Source organism: Piliocolobus tephrosceles, chromosome 1, assembly GCF_002776525.5.
Source record: "Piliocolobus tephrosceles isolate RC106 chromosome 1, ASM277652v3, whole genome shotgun sequence".
NCBI classification, from domain to species: Eukaryota; Metazoa; Chordata; class Mammalia; order Primates; family Cercopithecidae; genus Piliocolobus; species Piliocolobus tephrosceles.
In genome coordinates, this window is record NC_045434.1 from 84,581,575 (window position 1) to 84,592,468 (window position 10,894).

The 10,894-nt window shown below is 52.9% G+C and overlaps 1 protein-coding gene across 2 annotated transcripts in view; it reads left to right on the plus strand.

Annotated features, from left to right (window-relative positions):
* SNAP47 (synaptosome associated protein 47) overlaps positions 1-10,661 on the plus strand; it is a 45,250-nt gene extending 34,589 nt beyond the window's left edge. The window contains exon 5 of one of the 2 annotated variants that reach the window (XM_023203612.2): positions 9,951-10,661. In XM_023203612.2, coding sequence (XP_023059380.1) covers positions 9,951-10,097 — 147 coding nt within the window. In that variant the 3' untranslated portion in view covers positions 10,098-10,661. Of the gene's footprint in view, positions 1-130; positions 2,587-9,950 lie in introns of those variants that run through there. The other variant, XM_023203613.2, reaches the window with a different exon arrangement.
* The last annotated feature ends 233 nt before the right edge of the window (positions 10,662-10,894 follow it).

The window sequence follows — 10,894 nt, forward strand, 5'->3', positions numbered from 1 at the left end:
ATGTCCCATGTGGACCAGTTCTGGTGATTTGCTGGAACATTCCGAAGTCATTCTGGGGCTCCTTGCCTTCTGTGAAACTATCTTCAGAAGGTAATATCCCTTTCTTTCCTTTTATGTTTCTCTTTTTTAGGAACTGGAGAACGCATTGCATCTTCCTCAGGACCCCCGTTCCTGGTCTGGCTTCCCTCACTTCCCTGTCCCTGATGTCTCTAATCTAAACTTCCCTCAATTACTCTGTGTACTCTCCTAGCCGGGGGAAAAAAATCAATGGTTTCCTGCGTACCTAATGAACGTAAGATAACGATCTTCACAGAGTGTCTCCCTACTACTTGGAGTAAGGGTATTGATCAGTGCATGACCGCTCTGGCTTCTTTGAGTTCATCGACCACGTCGGGAGCCAAAAGCCCCATGTGACTTTGGGGCTCCGCAGTCCCCGGGGGCAGGAGAAGCTGCATGGACACCGTGCTCTGTCCTGAGCGCACCTGACACAAGTGTTGCTCTCCTGCCTGGCCCCAGTGGGAGTGTGTGAAGCAGGCGAGTTGGAGAGCAGGTTATGGGCAGAGGGGATGATGAGACTGGCCACCCCCAAGGTGACTGGGCTCTGCAGGGGCACTGGATGCAGCACCCACCCTCCGAGACTAGCCAGGCAGAAGTGGGCCTTGCTTGTGAGTGAGGAGGGGTGGGGAGGCCAGGCTCCTCCCCCACTCAGGCTCTCAGCGTCCCGTGACTTCCTGCTTTTCCAGGCTGTTCATGTCATGTGTTAACCACAACGTAGGTAGGAGGTCGATTTTGGGGGGCTGTGAGGTTTTGTGATGCTGTTTTTATTTATGGCCTTGATACCAGTCAGCTAGGAGAGCTGAGCTGAGCTGCGTGTTTGGGGATCTGTGCCTTCACTGTGAGTTCCTATTAATCATGCTGCTGACACCACATTGCATGCACTTTCTAAATGCTGATCCGTAAGAGGAGGCTGGGAATGGGGACAACATGCCCTACAGCCCGACATCCACACAGCAGGAGGCCATGTCCCATGGGCACCCTGGACCAGGTGTGGGGGCCCTGCATGCATGTGGCTTGAGGGTGCCCTGTAACTCAGACCTCTGGCAGCTAGGTGGAGGCGGCATCACAGGGAAACACCACGCCTTCCCTTTTGACCTGTATGCTCTTTGGCTAACGGGTTCATGACGGTGAACACCTGCTCACCCACCTCTGTGCACCCTGTCCACCCCCACCCACACCCTCTGCTTTTGCGGGTGAGCCACTCCTGTGCCTATGTCCCCCAAACTCCCATTGCACTGGGCATGACTGCGGAGGACCCAGGACCCTGGGCTGAGCAGGGCCCGTGGCTTCAGAGCGATGGGGGCAGGAGGCCATACCAGGCACAGCCCTTGGGGTCCCAGATCCTCACACCAACCGGTACCCAGAAACCACCTGGGAAACTGCCAGTGCAAGGGGCCTGGCAGGATAGAATGCAGGACCCGTGCTGAGGGCTGGAGCCCAGCACCTCACAAGCCCTCCCAAGGCCACTCCCAGGCTGTACCAGCTGAACAGGTCAAGCAGAGACCGAGTGCTGAGTGGGACTTCAGTCTTGGAGGACTCGCCCCACCCTGAGCCTTTCCTGTCCTCCCAGTTGTCGCGTTAATGAAGGCCAGGTGTGTGGGGCAAGTGCTGGGTGTCATGGAGGCCCTGGCTGGAAGGTAATATGTGTCATAGCAGTGGGGAGTTTCTCATTATTTACTTTGTAAAAATTGGTGAAATATATAAACACAGATTTTGCCATTTTAACCATTTTTAAGTGTACAATTCAGTGGGGTTAATGAAATTCACCACCATCGTCCTGCACAGAAACTTTCTCTTGAGACACAAACCCACGTTTCTGCCCCAGCCCCCCACCCACCACTCTGCCTTCCATGTCTGCTAGCCTGCCACTCTGGGTTCCTTACAGCAGGGGAGTAACGCAGCCCTTGTCCTTTTGTGCCTGGCTTATTTCACTTGGCATGTGGTTTTCAGGGCCCATGCCCTGAAAACCCCTCTGTTGGTGGATGTGCGAGCTCTTTCCTCTTTTAGGCTGCTATGGAGAATGCTGCTGTAAGTGTTCACATGTGAGCGTCTGTTTGAGGCCCTGCTCTCAAGTCTTTGGGGTACACAGTGATCCCCCTTATTAAGGAAAATGCTCTAAGACCCCCAGGACATAAAGCTTTACCCCCATGTTTTCTTAGGAGTTCTGTGGTTTTGGTTTCCTCTTTAGGTTGTGAACCCATTCTGAGTTAATATTTGTGTGCAGAGTGAGGTGAGGACCCAGATTTATTCTGTGTGTCCAGATCGAGTTTTCCCAATACCATTTGGTAAGCCAACCATTCTTTCCCCATGGAATGGTCTTGACACCCTTGTTGAAAATCCGTGAGCCATAGATATATGAGTTTATCTCTGGTTTCTCACTTAATTCCATTCTGTGGTCTAGTGTCGCTGTTTTGATTACTGTAGGTTTGTAGTAAGGTTTTTTGTATTTTTTATTTTGAGACAGGGTCTCACTCTGTCTCCCAGGCTGGAGTGCAGTGGCATGATCTCTGTTCACTGCAACCTCCGCCTCCCGGGCTCAGATGATTCTCCCACCTCAGCCTCCCAAGTAGTTGGGACTATAGGTGTGTACCACCATGTCCACCTAAGTTGTTTTTTTTTATTTTTTTGTAGACATGGAGTCTCCCTATGTTGCCCAGGCTGGTCTTGAACTCCTGGGCTCAAGAAACCTTCCATCCTCAGCCTCCCAAAGTGCTGAGATTATGGGCATGAGCCACTGTGCTGGCCAAAAAAAGGTTTTAAAAGTAAAAAATAAAATAAGTTTAAAAGAGAAAACAGCATATAGGATAACAATATAAAGAAAAATTATTCTGGCACAGCTATATAGTGTTGGTGTATGAAGTTTTATTACAGAAGAGTCAGAGTTAAAAAAAATCATAGTTTGTAATATACAAAAGTTATAGGAAGCTAAGGCTCACTTATTACTGAAGAAAGACTTTTTAAAATAAATTTAGTGGAGCCTTAGTGCACAGTGTTGATAAAGTGCACAGGAGTGTTCAGTCAAGCCTAAGCCTTCACGGTCACTCACCACACACCCAGGGCTGCGTCCAGTCCTGCCAGCCCTGCTCACGGGAAGCACCCTATACTGCGTGCCATTTCGTATCTTTATGCTGCACGTTTACTGCACCTTCTTCACATTTAGATGTGCAGGTGGTTACTGTGGTGCTCCAGCTACTTGTGCTGCTTGGTGCTGTGGTGTGCCGTGCTGGCCTGCAGCCTGCAGGGATGTGCCCCACTATGCAGCCGGGCACCACAGGCCCTGCCCCCTTGGTGTGTGTATGTGTGCTCTAGCATTGTCCCACGATGAGACCCTGAGCCATGGTTCCTCAGGATGCATCCACATCATTACGCATCACATGACTATTTTAGTATATCATGCTTTTGTTTTCATTCATCTCAAAGAATTTACTGATTTCCCTTCCATCACCTGTTGGTTGTTTAATTTGTGAACACTTCAGTTTGCCGTGTTGCTGGCTTCCCTCTGCTATGGTTGGAGGAGACACCTGCTGTGGATCTGTCTCTCTAGGCTTGTTGAGGGCTGCCTCCCAGTCCGTGGCCCACCTCCCAGCATGTGGCCCATGGAGGCATCTGGTACAGAGGAGAATGGGCTCCTGTGGTTGTGAGTGGAGCGCTCTGCACAGGTCTCCTGGGCCATGGGTTTATAGTGCTGTGCAGGCTGCCTGTTTCTGTATGGATCCTCTGCCTAGCTGTTCTGTTCATTTTGATACATTTGCTAGCCTTTAAATGTGGTCAGCAGGTATTACACAGTCTTGGTTCAGGCTGGGAAGTGAGTTTGTGCAGCTGTTGACACCACGTGTTGAAGGATGAGAGAGCAATGCCAGAGGCAGGTTCACTGGGCCAGGTATCACCCACTGGGAGAGTGAGGCTGCAGAGTGGCCCTGGATGGCAGGGGTCAGCACTGTGGCTGCTTCTGAGCTGTGTGTCACAGCCCTGAGTGTTGGGTCCTGTTCCTGTCACCTCTGCACAGCAGCGTCCCGCCTCAAGGTGTAGATGAGAGGCAAGGGGGACAGGGCCGCAGTGTACAGGGCAGAGCATGAGGTGCCTGGCAAGTTGGGAGCAGATTCATTGGCCACAGCTCTGGCCGTGTTGGTTCAGGCTGGGAAATAGGTTTTGTGGGGCTGTGGCCGACCCCTTGGAAGAGCCACATTGTAGTGCGTTTTCAGTTTGTTTCCTATTTTGAGGGTACCACTGAGGTTCTTCCACGTGTGAGATGCACCTTCAGTGGCACTCAGTTCACATTCACTGAACACTTTAGTGAGGATTCATCGTCCCTCAAGCACTTGGCTCTCTTAATGGGAATCTCCATCTGTGGTCTAGGAGCAGGGAGCGCTCTTGGGCAGGACAATTTAGTCCAGGCCCGGCTCCTTGCTCTGCACGGCGTTTCCTGTGCGCGCCTGCAGTGAGCTCAGCTGGCCGGGTTGACTCAAAGTCCCCTCTGAGCAGCAAGGCCTCCGTGCTCATTGCCTCAGCCCTCCGCCGCGGGGGCGTCCTGAGGAGGGGGGCCCTGCGCCTGCCCCCCTGCTAGTGCACAGACCACCTTGGCCTCCAGGAATGCAGCAGAGGAGACTCGGGCGGGCCTCAGGGTGGTCTGCGAGTGCCGAGTGTGACAGATCGCAGCAGAGAGTGTTCTTTACGGCCTCCAGAGCTTGGCTGTGGTGAGAGCCAATTTTCCCCCTTTACATTCTCTGCAGCATATTAATGGCCCCAACTGGTAGAACTATTTTGAGTTGTAGACAGCTTGATTTATCCCAGCTCTGTACTTAAATGGTTGCTAATTTCTCAGTGCAAGAAAATTCACAGTTCCTCAGTGAGTCAGCTTAATGACACGGCCAGGGCAGCACAGCTAACAGCAGACTGCTCTCGATGCTTGGCTTGGTGCGGTGATGTGCCGCACTCCGGCGTTGCAAGGCGAGCCAGAGCTCGCCAGAGCCCACATGTCGCGTGGGACACAAGAGCCGATGTCCCGCAGAGTTTGGAGGCTCAAGGCCCTGCGTGCCTCTGGAGCAGCGTCTTCCTGGGCTGCTGGTGGCAGCGAAAGCACAAGCCCGGGATGTCTTCAGGCCCCCGGCACTCAGCCTTGCCCTAATGGTGCACGCATGGACACACAGCTGCTTGGTAGGTGGGCCCACCCTACTTCATTAGGCTATTTTTCCGTATTTATTTTTTGTCTTTGTAAACAAAATGGAAATGGTGAGAACGCTAAACGCTCTTGTCTTTGTTGTGCAGGGCTTCTGGCCTATGTCACTGTCAACCCAGACAGTGTTGGTGATGCTTTGCTCTGAGTCTGCAGGAGCTTCATGGAGACAGAGGCTTTCCTAGCAGGGCAGCAAGCAGAAGCTTTTCTTCCAGAACAGCCTTTGCTTAAGGGCACGAGGGAGCCGGCCAGGCCTGCAGCACCCAGGGCATCCTCCTCACAGATGTGTTGGAGGAAAGTGGCTTTGGTGCTATCCTAGGAGACCATGGCCATAAGCTGGCAGTGTCGGTCACACTCAGTTGTGTTTCTTTGTTGAGGTTGTGCCTCCTGCTGCCTGCCTAAGTCACCTAGGGCTGCTCCCCTTCCTGGCTCTGACGCCCTCAGTGGGTCCCACAAGCCGCTCAGGACCACAGAGTCTGGGCCTAGGTCTGGCCAGGCATCCACTGACGTTCTAAGCCGCAGCTTCTCTTAGGAACACCTCTCAGGTGCCCCAGGGCCTGCCTAGATTGTACTGTCCTTCAAGCACTCCCTGCTCTATTTCTTTGAAGTTTATAAAAGTTTGTTTCCCCTAAAACCCAAAGCACTTTTAATCAGGTGGTTTCTATGGAGGTCAAACTGGCTGGAAGGAAGGCCGGTTCCTGAGTTTCTTTACTTATGTAGCAGGGACTCAAGGAAGTCTGATTTGCACCTGGCCTCTGACTCAGAGCCCATGAGGGTTCCTCCGTGAGGCCACTGGCTGCCCCGGAGCTGACAGCATCCTACACAATGGCTAGATGGCTTGTCACCCCAGGCCGCAGAGGAACAACTGTTTCTAGGGTTTGGCCAGACTTCACATTCTCCGTTCTTTCCATCCCTGTTATGTGGAATGCACACGATGCCACGTAATTACTTCAGTCCCTTCTTAAAGGAAAAAGAATCCGGACCCGCACTCCAGGACACTGGCAGATTGAAGGTTCGCTCAGGAATGTTCTTTGTCTGCAGACCTAGCAGCTGTACAGATCACTCTTGTGTTTTTGCATTATTAATTAACTTCAAGTGCAATTTTGGCAGGCAGGCCAAGGGTCTCAACAGGCTATTTGGAATGAGTTCTCTTTTAAGGCCTTCAACGTGGTGAGACATTTTCAAATCAAAAAGTACAGTAGGAGCCAGCCTTTATTTTGTCTGTGTACACAATAAAGTATTCCACTTCTGTAGACAGATCGGCTGGTCTTGGTCACAAATTAAATGTACATATTATTACTGTGCTTATTAGGCAAAAACCTAAACTATAGAAAATTTTGCTATTTCGTGAATTTGGTGTCTTTTTTTAAAAAAGGTTATTTTCTTCTTTATATTCTGGGGAGATGTCATAGATAATATTTTTAGGTTGAGAATAATTGTACATACTCATGGGTTATGTAGTGATATTTTCCATACATGGAACATAAAGTGATGACATCACACCAGGGTCACTAGCACAGCCAGCATCTTGGGCATACACCCCTCAGCCTTGCAGAAAAGGTGGCAGACAGGAGTGCTGGCCTGCCTGGGTCTGTTGGAGATGACCTGGGGGGACAGGCGTCATGTGGGGAAGATAGTGAACGGGAGTGTGGGGCTCTCGGGGTCTGTGTGGAGGTGGCCCCAGGTGGATGGGCTTCACGCCTCCCTGTGGTCCTGGTCTCCATGTGGCTCTTGATCCCTGAGTTGTTGCGGGTCTCTGCTGGGCCTTGCTGTGGGTAGTATAACCTTCATGGCGGCTTGCTAGGACTGTGTTTAAAAGAAGAATATGATGTATGTTTAATAATTATTGGCATTGATGTATGTCAAATGGTACTCTGTGTCTGTTGGGTTCAGTACAGGATTTTATTTGTTTTCCCTATCATTTTTACCTTTGAACATCTGGGTCAGGGTTAGACAGAGTAATATGGCTTATTCCGCTACCCTTAGTGTCATCCTGCCGAAGACACTCCAGTCTGAGAGCCACAGCAGGTCCTGGCCCAGCCTCCCTTGGATGTCCCAGGGCCCTGCCACCACCTATAAAGGCTATGGGACTTCTGGCAGTGACCTGAGACGTGACCTGGGTCATGCCACACAGCATCTCTATGTGCAATGAGTGTATCCTCATTGGGCAGGTCACCCTGTCTGTGAAACAGAGGTAATATGTACCACGTTTTTAGAACAATGTCAGCTTACATTGCATATCCAATAACTCAGCTTTCATTCAGAATAGCTATGGGATGGTAAAAACAGAAGACAAAGGTGTGTGTGTACTTTAATCTCAAATTTGAGTTATTCGCAAGAGTGTATGGACATAGCAATGGGGGAAAAAGCCAGATGGGAGTGTGCTCTTGTCACTGATGGTGCCAGCCTAACAGTGGTCTGGATTATGGGCAGATTTTGTTTTCTTCCTTAACTTCTCTCTTGTTTCCTGGTTTTCTACGTGCAGTTATTAACAGAAAAGACAAATAGTGGTGTCTCCTGATAGCACTCCACGCCGTGGTTGTGGAGAGGGCAGGGCTGACGCAGGGGCTGGTGGGATGCCTTAGAGCTGTGGGTCCTGGCAGGGGCTTGGGCCATCTCCCCAGCTGTCAGCTTACAGGAGCCCTATGGCCCTGAAAGACATTTAAATTCTAAATACACTTAAGTCACATTTTAGCATGGTTGACGAGGGACATAGGGACTGAGACCAGAGCCCGAGCGGATCCATATCCCTGGCTTCCGGGAGGCCTCCTCACAGGATATAGGCACAGGGACGGTGTGAGTGTGTAGCCCAGCCATCCTTTCCAAGGACCGTGCCTGCTGGTTCCAGCAATGCCCTCAGGATCACACTGAGAGCAGTGGCAGGTGAGAAGGGAGCGGGTTAGCAGAGCCAGCGAGGGGTGGGCTGAGGCTTTCTTCCCTCTCATGGCACAGTTTGGGCGTGGGCCACGTGAGATCATGGGCCAGGCGGTGGAAAAGACCTCCTGTGTGAGGTCATCTGCCCGTCCTCCTGGAGCCACTGACCCCACCATATACTTTCCAGAGCCCCATCCAGCGATCTAAGTCATGACTCAACAGATGGAGTTTCTGCCAGCTCCCGAGGGTGCAGAAGCCCTGCTGTCTGGAACTGGGGCTCTAGTCAGGCATTTATTCATCTGTCTTATGACAAAGATCTCAGCAGGAAGGCTGCGTTTGGAAAGGGACATGTGGCTCATTTCACCTCTGCTGTGTGCCCGTGAGTGACCTCAGCCCCCAACTCCCTGTGCTGTCTGCAGAGAGGGTTTGGGTACCCGGCCGGGAAAGGGCTCCTTCTGCAGCGCAGCAGCGACCCTGGCTGGGCCCTTTCCGGTTTTCACAGCTTGTTCACATTTGTGATCTCATGTGAGCCACACTATTCAGTGGAGGGAGCTGGATCTGACTGACTGGCTCTCTGTCCTGGCCGCCTCCATACTGTTTCTCATGGGTCAGATGAAGGCCGGACCATGGGCGGGGGCATTGCTTGTGACCCTGAATCCCGAGCTGCATGTGTTCCACCGCTGGCCGCCCTGCTGCTGGGGGAGCACTGAATCCCCTGCCCAACCCTGCAGGACGCTGAGCCTCCCGCCATGTCACTGGGCGGAGGAGCATGGGGAGGCCGCTCCCCGAGGGCTCAGGTGTGCTGTTCCTAGAGGCAACCAGAGGAGCCTCTGGAGATCACCACCCCCTGGACCCTGGGCGGTCACTGCCGTCCAACTGGTGGGGACACAGAACACTGAGGGTTCCTTCTCCTGTCTTAAGCAGTGATCCAGAACTTTCCCTGAAAGAGGACATGGACATTTATTGCAAGTGGTGGGTCACTCGAGTTTCCTTTCCAGTGTATTCTTCTCCGTTGTCAGGTGGTGGTATGAGGCTTCTAGAGCTAGGCTGAGTGTGTAGAGCAGTGCTTCACAGTGTGGTTCTCCTTCCTAGATTCCTCATAGAACACAGCCGGTTAAGCCACAGACACAGCACCAGCTCAGCCCTCAGGTTATCATCCCCGCTGCACCCAGGGGACACATCTTTGTGCTGTCGTTCCTGGGGCGGCCCACCCATCCAGCCTTCCCCATCGACACCTGCCTGGCCCTGCGTGCCTCCAGCTTCTGCACCTGCTGGGCTGGGGACTGTCTCCCACACCCCCACGGTGCTGGCTGCCCTCCACCGTGTGGAGAGTTTCGTTCTGTCATTTGCAGTGTGCATGAAACATCTCACACTTAAGAGACAAGAGAAAGGGTTTGTGTTTCTTTTTAATCCTGCTTTCCCAGTCCGTCTGCAGTTAGGAACCCACGTGCAGACAGGTCATGAGCATAGTGGCCAGGCGAGAGCTGGGACTCAAATCTGAGCTGCCTACCCAGGTCCCCAGCTGCCCTGCTGTGGGCAGGAATTCCACACCCACATGCAACGCTCCCACAGGGTCAGCCAAACAGAGCACTCCGCAGCCTGGAGATGGCAGGCCAGAGTGTGGCCGCTGCACCAGGCAGGAGGTGGGGCAGGCACCTCATCTCACCAGGCCTGTACTGGCAGAGGCAGAGCCATGACCTGACCCTGATGCTGGGCTGCTGGCTCCCTCCCGCTGGCTCCCAGGTAGTCACGCAAAGGCTCTTGGATGTGTGAGACGGGGAGATGTTGTCTCTGCTAGGGTTTGCAGAGATGGCAGCCTCTGCTGTGATTTTGTGCTTCTCCCCAGATCCTGAGGAGGATGAAGGGGCTGGCCCTGGAGGCCGAGAGTGAGCTAGAGAGACAAGACGAAGCCCTGGATGGCGTCGCAGCAGCTGTGGACAGGGCAACCTTGACCATCGACAAGCACAACAGGCGGATGAAGAGGCTGACCTAGGCGCAGAGTGTCCCTGCATTCCTGTCTCTGCCTGCACATCCCCCTGAGATGGAGAGCTGGGAGTCGGTGCCAGGGCTGCAGAGACCTGTGGCCCTCCAGTGTGGTCTTCCTCTGGATGGGGCTGCTACTATGGGGCCACCTCCACACTAGGGGCCTCCCCAGGTGTCCGCTATGCCTGCCCCCCGACTCGGCTCTCCCTGTTGCCAGACAGGACCCGGCGACATGTTCTGCAGATGCCGCAGAAGTGTGGACCATGGCGGGACCCCAAGGACACTTGGCACAAACCTGGAAGAGGCCAGTGCGCCGCCCTCGTCTTGTCTTGGCTCCCTTTCATGGACAGACTGGCCTTCTTAGCTGTACTATGAATTTGTGAGTGAAGTTAGAACCCAGCTCACTGAGCCAGTTCACTTTGAGGGCATCCTATAAACACCCAACTGTTCTTTTATCGTCTCGGTTTTAGCCAAAAGTGAAATTAGCATGACTACACTTTTCAAACAAAAATATTGATTTCTGCTTTTATGGCCCCATTTCCATCCAGAAATAAAGGGAAATGCTGGCTTTAGAGTGGTTTTTGAAGGTGGGTGCCAATGTTTCTACCTGGTGCCTTGTGTCGGGGTCAGCGGCCACTCCCTCAGAGGCCCTGGGGGAGGTGAGTATGGCCTCTGGCGGGACTGCACGTCACATTACGGGTGGTGCCCCTTCGCCATGCTGCTTCCAGATGCCTCATGCAGGGCTGCAAGGAAGAGTGCAGGCACATGGGAGGCGAGGCCCAGGATGGTGCCACGGCCCAGCCTGTG